At 34.5% G+C, this 14,387-nt stretch overlaps 4 protein-coding genes and 1 non-coding gene across 10 annotated transcripts; 3 read left to right on the plus strand and 2 right to left on the minus strand.

The window, feature by feature from the left end:
- Positions 1-1,132: 1,132 nt before the first annotated feature.
- On the plus strand, positions 1,133-3,393 carry LOC107618343 (F-box/LRR-repeat protein 14-like). 5 transcript variants are annotated; one of them, XM_088500687.1, is made up of 3 exons: positions 1,133-1,822; positions 2,126-3,080; positions 3,238-3,393. In XM_088500687.1, exons 1-2 carry the CDS (start codon positions 1,240-1,242, stop codon positions 3,055-3,057), a joined length of 1,515 nt encoding a protein of 504 aa, XP_088356813.1. In that variant the 5' UTR covers positions 1,133-1,239; the 3' UTR covers positions 3,058-3,080; positions 3,238-3,393. The 5 variants fall into 5 exon arrangements, with proteins under 5 accessions (XP_088356813.1, XP_016175861.1, XP_020966660.1 ...); XM_021111001.2 differs by having other exon boundaries at positions 1,150-1,822; positions 1,925-3,080; XM_016320375.3 differs by having other exon boundaries at positions 1,133-3,080.
- Positions 3,394-4,751: 1,358 nt separating this feature from the next.
- Positions 4,752-6,872, plus strand: LOC110266231 (uncharacterized). Its single transcript, XM_021110463.2, has one exon. The coding sequence runs from the start codon at positions 4,836-4,838 to the stop codon at positions 6,585-6,587; it is 1,752 nt and encodes a 583-aa protein (XP_020966122.1). The 5' UTR covers positions 4,752-4,835; the 3' UTR covers positions 6,588-6,872.
- Positions 6,873-7,901: 1,029 nt separating this feature from the next.
- LOC107618344 (F-box protein At-B-like) lies at positions 7,902-10,398 on the minus strand. 2 transcript variants are annotated; one of them, XR_015899983.1, is made up of 3 exons: positions 10,169-10,398; positions 8,055-9,847; positions 7,902-8,005 (listed from the first exon to the last, which is right to left on the minus strand). XR_015899983.1 is itself a non-coding variant. In XM_016320378.3 (2 exons), the coding sequence occupies exon 2, from the start codon at positions 9,837-9,839 to the stop codon at positions 8,175-8,177; it is 1,665 nt and encodes a 554-aa protein (XP_016175864.1). In that variant the 5' UTR covers positions 9,840-9,847; positions 10,169-10,289; the 3' UTR covers positions 7,946-8,174. The 2 variants fall into 2 exon arrangements, 1 of the variants encoding a protein (XP_016175864.1); XM_016320378.3 differs by having other exon boundaries at positions 7,946-9,847; positions 10,169-10,289.
- Positions 10,399-11,507: 1,109 nt separating this feature from the next.
- Positions 11,508-11,591, plus strand: TRNAL-CAA (transfer RNA leucine (anticodon CAA)). Its single transcript has one exon. It is a non-coding gene; the product is annotated as a tRNA-Leu (tRNA).
- A 17-nt stretch (positions 11,592-11,608) lies between these two features.
- LOC107616602 (cinnamoyl-CoA reductase 1-like) lies at positions 11,609-14,108 on the minus strand. The gene is made up of 6 exons (XM_016318555.3): positions 13,979-14,108; positions 13,642-13,817; positions 13,171-13,356; positions 12,888-13,053; positions 12,145-12,331; positions 11,609-11,896 (listed from the first exon to the last, which is right to left on the minus strand). The coding sequence occupies exons 1-6, from the start codon at positions 14,106-14,108 to the stop codon at positions 11,767-11,769; spliced, it is 975 nt and encodes a 324-aa protein (XP_016174041.1). The 3' UTR covers positions 11,609-11,766.
- Positions 14,109-14,387: the final 279 nt, after the last annotated feature.

Raw genomic sequence — 14,387 nt, forward strand, 5'->3', positions numbered from 1 at the left:
CAAATGTTAAAGTAAATTTTTTTTTCAATAGAAAGTCATCTACTTTTAATTAAATAACTTTTAGTTAGACATTGGCCGGCTAGAAATTTAAATTTTTTTAGTCAAATAATTTAATTTTTATTAGGTAAATTAATCTTGAATGTCAAATGTTTGTATCAGGGATGATTAAATTTGGTTAGATTAATTCAACAATATTTAAAAAAAATAAAGATTTACATATAATTATTTTTTGAAATTAATAATTAAAAATTATTAAATAATAATTTAATTAAACTTATTAAATTATCTAATAATTTTTAAATATTAATTTTATATAAAAATAATTACATATTAATTTTACATAATAATAGAAGAGTTTTAGTCTTTTGAGAGACTGAGATTAGAAAATTCAGATTTAGTATTATGTTTGTTGATTCAGAAATTGGTATTAAAATTTTTGTCTCTATCCTAAAATTTCAGTATTTTAGTATTTTCAAACACTGAGGTAGCGTTTGTTTTGAGGTACTGAGACAGAGACTGAAAGACTGAGACTCAGTATCGTGTTTGTTAGTTCAGAGACTGGTACTAAAATTTCTGTCTCTGTCTCTAAAATTTCAGTATTTCAGTACTTCCAAAAAGTAGGGACACAGGGGACTGAAATTTTTAGAGATAGAGACTGAAACTTTAATAACATTTTATACCTAAAATACTTTCATTTCAATTAATTAATTTCAATTTTATCCTTTTTGCAAATTAAATTAGAATTTCATTCTTGTTTCAATTCATGTCTCCCATTTTGCACCAAACAGAATATTGAGATTTATTTCAATCCATATCTCTTAGTCTCTGTCTCTCAGTCTTAGTCTTTTCGTCTCTGTCTCTTCACCAAACGCTACCTGAGAGACTGAAATATTTAAAGACAGAGACTGAAATTTTAATAATATTTTATACTTAAAATATTTTCATTTTAATTAATTAATTTTAATTTTACTTTGTATAAATTAAATTAGAACTTAATTATTATTTCAATTTCTGTCTCATACTTTATATTAAACAAAATACTAAAATTTATTTTAATTTTTATCTCTCAGTCTCAGTCTTTTAATCTCTTCTCTTAACCAATCGTTTTAAGCGAGACTGATTTGTATGTAGTGAAAAATTTGAAACCAGTCAACCGATTCCTATTGAGTTTCATCTCATCTTCATCTTCCTTCATTTCCAGTTTCCACTCATCTATCTCCCAAGTCCCAATCCATCTCAATGTCCTCGTCATCTTCAACATCAGATTCTGAATCTGAATATTCAAACCTACAACACATACCAGATGAATGCTGGGAATCAGTTTTCAAATACCTTAGCGACCCTCTCGATCACGAATCACTCTCCCTCGTCTCAAGCCACTTCCTTTCCCTCACCAACCGCCTCCGCACCTCCCTCACCGTCTCCGACCATGTCCTCCCCTTCCTGCCCGCCCTTCTCCGCCGTTTTCCCAACCTCACCTCCATCAACCTCACGCGCCCCACCGGTGAACTGAACGCGCTCCTCTTCCAAATCTCTTCCTCTCACTTACCCTCCCTCCGTTCCCTTGATCTCTCTCATCAACCCGCTTTACCTTCAATTGCGTTGCGACATTTCTCTCGAAAGTTTCCAGCTTTGAAGTCACTCAACTGTTCCTTCATGGATTCACTTACCGACAAAGATTTGAACTTAATTGCTGAGTGCTTCCCGAACCTCGAAGAAATCGATATTAGTTACCCTAATTATTCTGGGATCGCAGATGCGGAATCTCGTGTAAACGCCTTGGCTTCAGGGTTTAAGAAGCTCCGAAAGGTGAATCTTTCAGGTAGTCACATTGTTTGGTTCTCTTCTATTTTTGATCTGTGTCAGAATTGCGAGTTTCTAGAAGAGTTAGTTCTTCTTAGTACGAACTTCATTGGCCCAACAGGTCCAATTGGCTTTGCAAATGCGATCCTCCAGAGACCTGAATTGAGGTCTTTGGCTCTTGGCTGTTCGCGTGTTGGGTTTATGAGTGAGGGTGATGTGATTTCAAAGTTCTTTGAATTGGTGAGTTTGAAAGAGTTTACTTGTCTTGAATTGTCTTATTCGCCTTTATCTGATGAGTGTTTGTGTGTTGCTGCGGAAGAAGGCTTGCCATTGAGGGAACTCTCACTGCCGGGTTGTTTCCAATATGGATATGGTGGGATTTCTTCCTTGCTAAGAAATTGTAACAATTTGCAGCATTTGGATCTTCAATGCACAGAGTTTCTTGATGATAGGTGTGTCATTGAGCTGTCTATGCTTCTTGGTAATCTGAACTTTGTGAACCTTAGTGAGAATTCGAAGCTTTCTGATTCGAGCTTGTTCGCCATCATCCGGAACTGCCCTTTGATAACTGAGATCAGGATGGAGAGAGCTGGTGTTGGGAAGCAGAAGGTGGAGAAGGATTGTTTGGTTGTGAATTCTCATTTGAAGTTTCTCTATTTGACTCGCAATTCGTATTTGAATGATGAAAGTGTCGAGATGATTGCTTCGGTTTGTCCCAACTTGGAGAAGATGGATTTGAGCTATTGTGAGAGGGTTTCGGAAGGTGCTGTTGAAGTTTTGAGGAAGTGTTGTAAGATTAGGCATATGAACTTAGCTCGATTAGGATCGGAGCTGTTTCGGATTGACTTTGAAATTCCTACACTGTGTTTGTTGAATTTGTCATGGTTGCGCATTCGTGACGAAGAACTCTCTCTTATCTCAAAGAGATGTCATAGGTTGAGAGAACTAAAACTGGATTTTTGTCAAAAGATCACAGCCAATGGGGTAACTCAGGTAGTGGAAAATTGCAAGCAGCTAAGGGTGATAAGCTTGTTGTCTTGTGAGAAAGTGGCTGCTGATGTTGTTGCTTGGATGGTGTTCACAAGGCGATCGTTGAGAAAAATAATTGCTCCGCCTCGATTTCATCTTACTGAGGGCCAGAGGGATCTCTTCCTGCGGCATGGATGCATTGTTTCCAGTGATCTAACCAATGCAACTGATTCATCTGCAAGGAACTATGAACCTGAGTTCTTGGAGGCATTTTTGTTTCTTTGAGTAACTTGTTTGAGAAACAAAATGTAAGGTCCCACATTGGTTGGAGAGGGGAACGAAGCATGCCTTATAAGAGTGTAGATACCTCTCTCTAGTATGACGCGTTTTGACGAGTGAGTGTGGGGGGATTCGGCTAGCATCCTTATCGTAAAGACAAAATCGTGAGGCCTTGTGTGCCAAAAGATAAGGAATGCTTCTAAATTGTATTGTTTCCTTTCTATGTGTTTATTGAGGAAGAACTTCTACACTTCCATTTTCTGAACCTGAATTGTTATTGCAAGTTGTTTAAACTTGGAATGGATGGTATATGATGTATGAGAAAGCTAACATTTGTTGAACTAGTATCTTTGTTATAGAGATTGGCAAGAACACTAATACTTTTGTATCAAGTGGCTTTTTATAATCTTGTGAAGATGGATGGAAAAAAAAGAGAGGAAACGTGTGAATTTTAGGTTTATTCTGTGTTATTATAATTGACCTCTGAATTATTTTTTTAACCTCTAATTTGTATTTTAAAATGGGTGAAACTCAGGTCCAGTCGATTTCACGTGAAGTTGATAACTGAGAGTCGTTAGATAATTTGACTGATTTGACTAAATTTTCATCTAACAGCTCTCAACTATCAACTTAAGGTGAAGTCGACTGTTCCTGAGTTTAACTGAGAGTCGTTAGATAATTTGACTGATTTGACTAAATTTTCATCTAACAGTTCTCAACTATCAACTTCAGGTGAAGTCGACTGCTCCTGAGTTTCCACCGTTGAAATGATATGAAGATACAATGCAGTGAATGCACAACAAATTCTGCAATAAACATTATATTACACATGCAAATAAATTTATGCGAGGAAAAATTTTAAATAACTAACACTTACTTCCTTATGGTTATCTTATATTTAAATTAACACTAGTTAATTCTTTCTTTCTTTACACTAAAAATATTAGTCTATAATAAATTAAAAATGTGACTATTAAAAAAATTTGAAGATTTGCATTTTTAAAAATTTTGTTTGCCACAATATCCAAGATATGTATGGATATTTAAAATTATAAATGATCCAAATATTACCCATTTTAATAAATATTATATTTATTTAATTTAAACAAAAAATTCCAATCAAACTATAGCACATTATCCTTGACAAAAGAAAAATCTTAATTAATCAATAGGTTCATTAGGTTGGTATTAGTTAAAACAAAAAATACGGTTATTTAAGAGTTTTTTTTTTTTTAAATTAGTCTTTCTACTTAAAATTAGTTTTTCTTTTAAAATAAACAAAGAATAAATAGATCAACTTGAATATTTTGTCGAATTGACACTAAATATTTGAAATTTATTATATTTTATATATTTTAAATATTTTAAAAATTCAGATATTTTTATTAACATTAAATTCGGTATATTAAAGATAAGTAAATTTTAATTTAAAATAATATTTTTAAAATAATTTTTTAAAGGTGAAAATTCAGGTACAATCGATTTTACGTCAAGTTGATATTTGAGAGTCATTAGATGATTTGACTAATTTGACTAAATTTCATCCAACAGCGCTCAAATATCAACTTTACAAAGTCGACTTTACTTGAATTTTCACCCTTTTTAAATGATCATATCTTATTATCTTTTAACGAATTTTATCTTTGAAAAAGTATAGGTAACCAATATTTATAGCTTTCGATTATTCCTGTGTTTATTTTTCTTCATAAGACGACGTCACAAGTCACAACCACCTTGATACCCCAAACTCCCATCATCGTTCTCCAAAACCTTTCCTCACAACAATGATTCCATCATCAAGATGTTGCAGACACCAAGAGCCACATTTACCAGATGAGTGTTGGGAATTAGTTTTCAAACACCTCAGCGACCCTCTCGATCACGAATCACTCTCCCTCGTCTCGCGCCACTTCCTTTCCCTCACCAACGGCATCCACACCAACCTCGACGTATCCGACCGTGTCCTCCCTCTCCTCCCCGTCCTCCTCCGCCGTTTTCCCAACCTCACGACCATCAAAATCACGCGCTGCTTCACCGGTGACATCAACGTGCTCCTCTCCCAAATCGCTTCCTTCAACCTACCCTCACTCCATTCTCTCGACCTGTCTCACCAACTCACCTTCCCCACACATGGGTTGCGACAATTCTCCCAAAAGTTTTCAGCTTTGAAGTCACTCAACTGTTCCCACACCCGTCATGATTTGGATGTAATTGCCGAATGCTTCCCAAACCTCGAAGAAATCGATGTGAGTTTCCGTAGATATAAAATTGATATTGTTTCGGATTGGGTAAAGGCCTTGACTTTAGGGTTTAAGAAGCTTAGGAAGGTGACTATTTCAGGTAACTTCACCCTTGGAGACTCTTACCTTCTTGCCCTGTGTCACACTTGTGTGTTTCTACAAGAGTTAGTTGTTATTCAAACAGGTCCTGTTTCTATGATAGGCATTGCCAATGCGATTCGTAAGAGACCCGAATTGAGGTCTTTGGCGGTTAACTGTTTGACTTATGGGTTTTTTAGTGAGGACCTTAGAAAGGGGAATGTGACTTGGGATTTCATTGATGCATTGGTGAGTTTAAAGGGTTTGAATTGTCTTGATTTATCCTATTCGAGTATATCTGACCAGGCTTTGTGTGTTCTTGCTGAAGAAAGCCTTCCATTGAAGAAACTCTCCCTGAGATGTTGTAAGGGATATGGATATGGTGGGATCTCTTATTTGTTGAAGAAGTGTAACAATTTGCAGTATTTGGATCTTCAAAGAGCGGGGTTTCTGAATGATCAGTGTGTGGTTGAGTTGTCTTTACTTCTTAGTAACTTGAAGTTTGTGAAACTTAGTGATAATGCAAAGCTTACTGATTTAAGCTTGTTAGCCATTATGCGAAACTGTCCTTTGATAACCGATATCAGGATGGAGAGTACAGGCATTGGAAAGCAGAAGCTGCAGGAAGAAGAAGATTGTTTGATTGTGAATTCTCAAGTGAAGTTTCTCTATTTGGCTAGCAATACGTGGTTGGATGATGGAACTGTCACTATGCTTGCTGCGGTTTGCCCCAACTTGGAGATGATAGATTTGAGCAAATGCGGAAGGGTTTCAAAAAGTGCTATTGATGTTTTGTGGAGCTGTCGTAAGATTCAGCGCATGGACTTAGCTCTGTTAGGACATGAGCTGTTTCAATTTCGGTTTCGGGTTTGCTTCGATGTTCCTACATTGTTTGTGTTGAATTTGTCCCAGTTGAGTATTTGCAACGAGGAGCTCTCTCTTATTTCAAAGAGTTGTTGTAAGTTAAAAGAACTTGATTTGGCAAGTTGTCACAAAATCACTACCCGAGGAGTAAAGCAGGTGGTGAAAAATTGCAAGCAACTAAGAACGATAAGTTTAGCATCTTGTGAAAAAGTATCTCCTAATGTCGTTGCTTGGATGGTATCTGCAAGGCCATCGTTGAGAAAAATAAGACCTCCGCCTCGATTTTTTCCTACCGAGTGCCAGAGGGATCTCTTCCGGCGTCATGGATGCTTTGTTGGCAAGTGGTCTGATTAATGTAACTGATTCTTGATTTGAAAGTGAACTATGAATCTAAATTGTGGGGGGAATATTTTCGTTTCCTTGAGTAACTTGTGTGAGAAATAAAATATAGTAAATATATCACAATTTACATTATTTGTAGTTTCCTAAAAGGTAGTAATTCTAGACTTGCATGTTATTGGAGAAGTTCTGCTCATACCTTTGGTTTTTCACCATTCAAGAGCTTGAGCCTTGTTAATTGCAAGAGCTTTAGATGTATATGAACAATTAGCATGATTTAATAGTAACTTTCTTTTTTTCCGCTTGTGCATTTGTTGTTATCAAATTTCTCTGTCTTCCTTTTTGAAGTCTTGTTTGAACAAAAGCTTTCAGGAAAGAAAACATGATATGAAAATGAATTAAAGAAACTCTTACGTCTCTAATGCTAAAAACTGGATGTGTTTCATTTTAAATATTTTTAGGCACATGTCCGTTCTTTTTAGTAGGGTGTTCGCGGTGCGGTTTTGTTCCGTTTTAAGGGAAAAAGTCATCCGATCCAAACGCTTAATTTATGTGTGGTGCGGTTTGAATTGGTTTGGATTTGCGGTTTTTTAAATAAAAAAAATTAAATACATATAACAAGTTTCAACATCAAATTTTAAATAATCAACAATGACATAACAAGTCTTAACAATATCTTAAAAAGCCAACGATAACATAACAATAGAAATAAAATTATAGGTTAGTTAAAATAAATAAATAAATAACATTTTGAACATAAAATATTTATTAAATAATAATAATACATGAATAATAAAAAAATATATAACAAATTGAACATGTTATATATAGCACATTGTGCGGTTTGGGTTGGATTGGATCGGTTATGAAAAGTAGATCCGAAATCCGATCCAATCCAGCGGTTTGCAAAAAATAGAATCCAATCAAATCCGAATTAGTGCGGTTTTAATTTATTTTCGGTTTGGATCGGATTGGATGAGCGGTTTAATTTGGATCGGTTTGGATTTGAACCCCCTACTTTTTAGCTTTTCAAAGTGAATCAATCAAATCCAAGTTAATTGGCATAGGTGCCAAGCCACGTCCATGAATCCTTCTTTTCTCAATGTTGAATGCTATGGAAGCCAAGGTTGATCTGAAGCTGATAGCATTAGCAATGCCTTCTTGAGTTATCTTATTTGAAGAACGAAATGTCTTCAATTGTCATACGGTTCTTACATAGAGATTCTAGTTAATTGGTTTTTGACCATTCAAGAGTTTGTGCCTTGCAAAATTGCAAGAGCTTTAGATGTATATGAAATAATCAGTGAAGATACTATAAACAAATGCATAGTAGTAGTAACAATCAGGTACTTCTTTCATTCTAAAGTATGTTATTTTGAAGATTCAATTAACTGAATAAATAACTAATTTCACATGCATATATACATAGATTGCTTGCAATAAAAATCACAAGGCAGATAGTAAAAGCACACCAATGGAAACAATGCTATATTATGCTCGTATGAACATAATTCAAACACAGATACTATACATGAGACATCTGCATAATTTTTACTCACCTTGCTCTACAATGAAGTGTTATGCACCAAGCATTATTCGTTCTCAAACACCAACATAAGAGTTTGTGATTATTCTCCTCAATGATGGCCTTATAAGTTCTAAGGCAGCAACAAAATTATCATTTACAAAATCACAGTTCTTCAAATTCAGCTCTCTCAACTCCATGCAGCTTTCTACCACTTCTTTCACCCCTTTTGTGGTAACATTGTTGCAACCTTGAATATCCAGAACTACTAGTCCACAACAACATTTTGAGATTATGGAGAGTGCTTCATCATTGATTCTTGATCCTGACAAGTTCAATACCTTCAGTTGCAAAACTTTAAAGTCCATCTTCAACAGCTTCACTCCTGTATTGGCTAAGCCTAAGTGCCTTATCTCTCGGCATTTCCGGAGAACGTTCACGACACATTCTCCCGATATGCTGCCGCAAGAGTTTAAGTCGAGAAGCTCTACATTGGGGCAAATAGAAGCCATTTTCATCAAACTTTGATCACCAAGTAAAATATTTTGACCCAGATAGAGACTTTTCACTTGAGTGTTCTGAACCGGAACAAGAGAAGAATCTGAATCTTCCCCTACTTCTCCAAGATATGTTCTGTCCATTTTAATCTCAACAAGTTTAGGACAACCTCTTGTCAGTGTGTAAAATGTTGAATTGGTAAGCTGATCACAACCACTGAGGTTTATAGAGGTTAAATTGAGAAGAAACATTGATAGCTTGCCAATACAATGATCGGTTAGGAAGTCGGTTTTTCTAAGATCCAAGCATTGTATTAATGGACAATTTGATACCACAGAATATATTCCTGAAAATGTGAAATTGCAGCAGTCTTGGAGGATGAGTTTCTTTATGGAATGACAACATTCTGCAACAGAAAAGAGCAACTCATCCGAGATAAAAGAATTCGACAAATCAATACAAGTTAAGCTTTTCAAACTCTTGAGTGAATCAATCAAATCCAAGTTAATTGGCATAGGTGCCAAGCCACGTCCATGAATTCTTCTTTTCTTAATGTTGAATGCTATGGAAGCCAAGGTTGGTCTGAAATTGATAGCATTAGCAATGCCTCCTTGAGTTATCTTAAAACAATTGAAGAAGGAAATGTCTTCAATTGTCATACAGTTCTGACACAGAGCTACCAGTGATTGATCAGTGACTAAGTAGTTTCCAGAGAAGTTAATCTTGCGAAGGCGCTCGAGCAACAAAGACAACTTTGAGATCCCAAAATCTGTTGCTTCTGAAATCAATGGGAAGCTGATGTCAAGCTCTTGAAGCAATGGGAAACAATAGGCCATGATCATCAAATGGCTATCCCAAAGAGAGCCAATGTTTGAACAAATCAACACCCTTAAGTTCTTCATCTTCGAGCCGATGTCCCGGAACAAATCAATGGGGAGTGTCCTCTGATTGGAAAGGTTAAGGGTATCAAGGTCCAAGGTGGATTGTGAAACCTGACAAAGCAGGCCTTCGAGGTTCCCATTGAAGTAACTGAGGTCTAAGACTTTGAGCCTTGAGAATCTCAAGAACAGCTTTGGAATGAGCATTGTTGTTGCATCAAATATTGTGAGGGAATCTTGAAGCTGGCTTGAAATTGTGAGGAACCTCTTGCAGACCATGGAAACCGATTCCAAGTCTCGGCCGTGGCCTAGGAATCTGAAGATTGATTCCCAGCATTCATCAGGAAAATTCACTGATGCCTTCATCTTGATCTCTGCCATAGCACAATTTTTTTAGAACTAATGCTTTGATAACAATAATGTTGAATGATGTGATAAACAAAAATGGATATATATATAATGAGAAAAGTCCATGGCAGTGTCAAAAATTTCAGGCTATGAATCTTGGATTATGGTCAGATCAGCCGGCCTTGATCATTGATTAATTGAAATTGATTGTTAGTTAGGAATGATCTAATCATAAACAAGAGAGTTATTGTTTGACATGTATTAAGGTATTTGGAAATATATAATAAAAAAAATGTACCTATTATTAAAAATGAAATCTAATAACCAATGATGCAAATAGAAGTTACCTGAGAATTTCGTTGATCAAGGGAAAGAAGCTTCAGAAGAAGAAGCGATAATGTTTGAGTTTTGACTAATGGAATTGTCGTCTAAAGGGATGAATCTCTAGAAACTCTTTTTTGCTTTGTTCTTGTTTAGATGGCATCTAATATGGTGATCTGTTATTTTCACTTTGCAGCATCTTACTTTTCACACTTTTCTTTTCTTTCAATCTGGTGTAGTCCCCAGTCCCCACAATATCGATCAATTTTCTCATTTGAGCATCATAACATTGATCCAATTTACAAAAATTATTATTATTATTATTATTGAATAGTATTATTTATATGTTATATTTCCCACATTTTATATTGATTTCAGTTTTTCTATATTTGTCCTTAATGTTTTTATCTTATCCCTTTTTTTCGTCTTATGATATTCAAATTATGAATAGAGAAAATCATATCAAAATTAAATCATTGTTTGTGTGGTAAGTTGTTCAAGTATATCTCGACTTTGAAAAAATTGGTTTCGTTCTTCCTTTCTGAAGGCGAGATATACTTTAATTTTCAGAAAAGATTGGAATGGAAATTTATAAAAAATATTTCAATGCTCAAGTTAGTTTAGAGAATATTTTCTTGTGAGTTGTAAGAAAAGGAAAGTGTTCGAAATTCTGATAAAATGGATTTCTTAGAGCGAATGCGTTCATTAGATTTAATAACATCATTTTGTTGTATTCGTTTTATAAAAAAATGTGACGAATTAACTAACCTTCCACTTGTTAAAAACAACAATTTATTATTGCATCTAAATATATAGATGTTTACTAATCCGACTAATATGGATATGAGACGAAAATAAAGAAAGAGCTCCTATTAACTTGTTCCAACTTAGGATAATAAGTTCATAAGCTTAGTCTTACTTCACTTTCAAGAAACGAAAAAAACTTCCATCTCCAAATTTAACTCAAATGTAGCTCGCTTCTTTTGGAGTGTAACGCCGTGGTATTTCTCGAAAAAATGATTTGATTGATGGGATTTAATATGATACGACAGAAGAAATTCTAATGTTTCTTCTTAAAGCGTGTTGATTTGACTCTATAAGTGAGATCACTACCCCCTAACATGTTGCCTGCTAGACGCAGACTTAGAAAGTATTATTTAAAAAAAAAAACTAGGAATGCTAATTTTTTTTCATGATAAATTTGTTTTTATTTCACGCATACGAAAAATAGCTTAATGCTTCAACCAAATAATGCGTTGTAGTTACTAGGTAGCATTACATACCAAATATGTGAGAAGAGTTTTATATCAATCCTCATTAAATATACCAACTAACCCAGGCCCAAAAGGGAGAGAGAACACATGTGTCAGGATGGCCGAGTGGTCTAAGGCGCCAGACTCAAGTTCTGGTCTTCGAAAGAGGGCGTGGGTTCAAATCCCACTTCTGACACTTAAAATTAGTCCATCTTAATTTTAATCATTTTTTTAATTTAAAATGTACACAATTAAAACTGAGAAAATGCACTAATTAATTAAGTTGACAAACAGATATTCATACCTATCAAATTATAGACATGCATATATTATATATACAGCAGCTAATTAACCAAGCAAATTTACTTGGATTATAAGAGACCAGCCTCCTTATAGCTCTCAACAGAATCAATGAGTGTCTCCTTTAATGGCCTGTAACTCCAACCAAGTCTCTGTAGTTTCTCGGAGCTCAACCTTATGTAATAATCCACCTCAATAAACCTGCCAATAACAAAATTTTGCTTAGAAATCTAATTAACTATGCATATGATTAAACAATTTCTTTATATATATATATATATATATATATATATATATATATATATATATATATATATATTAAAAAAGGTGATGTTAAACCAGTTCTTCTGAAAGCTAGGGTTTGGACACAATCATAATAATTATTCTTAGATATAACAAATTGTTAAACTTGATTTAATCACAACAAAAATGTGAAAACTAAGGCTTACTTTGTAGGGTAGTTGTAGTTTGGATATTCACTCTTCAATTCCTCTACCAAATCCTTTGGTTTAGCAGGGCATGAAGTGCATATGTATCTCCCTTCTGCTTCAATCTTCTCATAAGCCAATAGTAATGCATCAGCTAAATCTCTTACATCTATTATCCACTTAAGCTTATTCTCCACTGGCTCACAGCCTTAAACAAGAAGAGACACAAGCTTAGTAAAGAAGACAATTATGTTAACAATTATAAATCAAATGAAATACAAGACACTGCTTTAAGTTTGTGTTTGGATTATAGTATATGTGTATAACATATGATTCAAAAGCAAAATCTAGCAAGAGAGCTTTAGTGGTGAACAAACTTTGAATGAACTTCACTGATTCACATTTCTAAAGATGTTCTACTGTTATGTATTGGAAGAAATGTAATCATTGTATAAAACAATAAAGCATTTTAACTAGTACTCCAAAACTTACCACCACAAGAAGCTCAGTGTCTTATCCCCACAAACAAAGGCATTGTTTTCATGATTTAAATCCTTGATCTCTAGTTCACAATACAGTAAACTTACTTGCACTCAAATTAGTACTTCCTCTACTTTTTATTTGTTACTATTACTTTCTCATACATCTTCAGATTAATGTATTTAGATATACTGATTAAATTCAACAATATACCAGAAAATATAAGCAACAGATAAAAGGAAACGAAATAGAAGTACATTCTAAACAACATTATTAGTTGGCACCTTTTAGAAGGTTGAGGAGAAACAAGCTAGTGGCATTCAGAGAAGTTGACTGCAAAATTGGCCCCAACACAACAGTTGGACAAATTCTCACTAGATCAATCCCGGTTCTTTCTGCAAAATCCAGCGCCAGCTCTTCTGCTTTCATCTTTGAAAAGGGATACCATTCCTGGATCATATGCGGAACATGAGTTCTGTTCAGCAACATAACACAACAAACATTCTTGATGATAATGATTGATAGAAAAAATTATGTCATAGGAATGTATGTTAACAAAATACAGACCTTGGTTTTTCTGCAGTACTCTTTATCAGACCAATATGATTCATCAATCACTTTATCATTAGGCAAATTCGGGTTCAGGATAATAGCAGTTGAGGATGAGACATAAACAACTCTCTCCACTTTAGCCTGAAGAGAAGCTTCAAGTACATTACTAGTTCCCTTCACAGCAGGCTCAACCATTTCTACCTGAGAATCAGTTATAGTTTCAATTGCAAGGCTTACATAATTTAGTTTCTAGTAATGGAATCAGAGAAATAGGGCAACAAACAAGACACTAATTAACTCCATAATCATATGAGTTTCCCCAATACACAAAACTAATGCCAATAACTAACTGAGTTTTTTTTTTGGACTCCAGGCTCATTCAAAGATTTGTCATATACATGAATTGAAACCCTAATACAAAAAACTTCAAAAATTAATTAAACCACCCTAAAATAAAGTTCAAGGTGAATGAAATCAGATGCATGCCTCAGGATTTTGGAAAGTTGTTGCTAATGCAGGTACAGGGCAAGCAACATGGAAAACTGCACTGCATCCAACAATTGCTGAATAAATGGATTCATAACTCAACAAATCTGCATTGAACAGTTTAAGTTTCTCAGAAGCTCCTTCAAACTTCATCAAGTGAGCATATTTCTCATCACCTGCTCACAAAAAAGAAAAAAAATCAAAATTAAATAATAACGAATTAGAAGTATTTCTATATTTGTGGATTCAGTTCAGCATTAATTTGAAGGAGTATTATCCAACAAAATTTGATGAAACGAGTTTCAATAGAAAGAAAAAAGGGGAAAAGAAAATGTACCAGGTTTTCTAACAGTGCCATGAACGATGTATCCTTTGGAAAGGAGAAGCTTAACGAGCCAAGAAGCTACGAAACCACCGGCACCGGTCACGCATACCTTCTTCGCCGTCGCTGTCGCCATTTTCTTCATAATCTCAAGCTCAAGCAGAGTTAAAGAATCTTTTTTTTTTTCTATTCAGTTAATATTGTTAATTTGTTAGTTAGTTCTGTACCAATTTTTTTTTTAATTTTTAATTAAAAGTATTAATTAAACAAAAAATAAAAATTTGTCTTATGGAAAGTGACTATTCCAAGTGAATAAAAATTTGAACTTTTTGTCGAACTAAGTGACAATCAACCTCTAAATGTTTGGTCCGTTTATGAAAAATCGGGTTAGCAGCAATATGAAGAGTACTTTGATTATCACAAT

This window comes from Arachis ipaensis, chromosome B9 (assembly GCF_059453495.1).
Source record: "Arachis ipaensis isolate K30076 ecotype BB chromosome B9, ASM5945349v1, whole genome shotgun sequence".
In the NCBI taxonomy this organism is placed as follows: domain Eukaryota; kingdom Viridiplantae; phylum Streptophyta; class Magnoliopsida; order Fabales; family Fabaceae; genus Arachis; species Arachis ipaensis.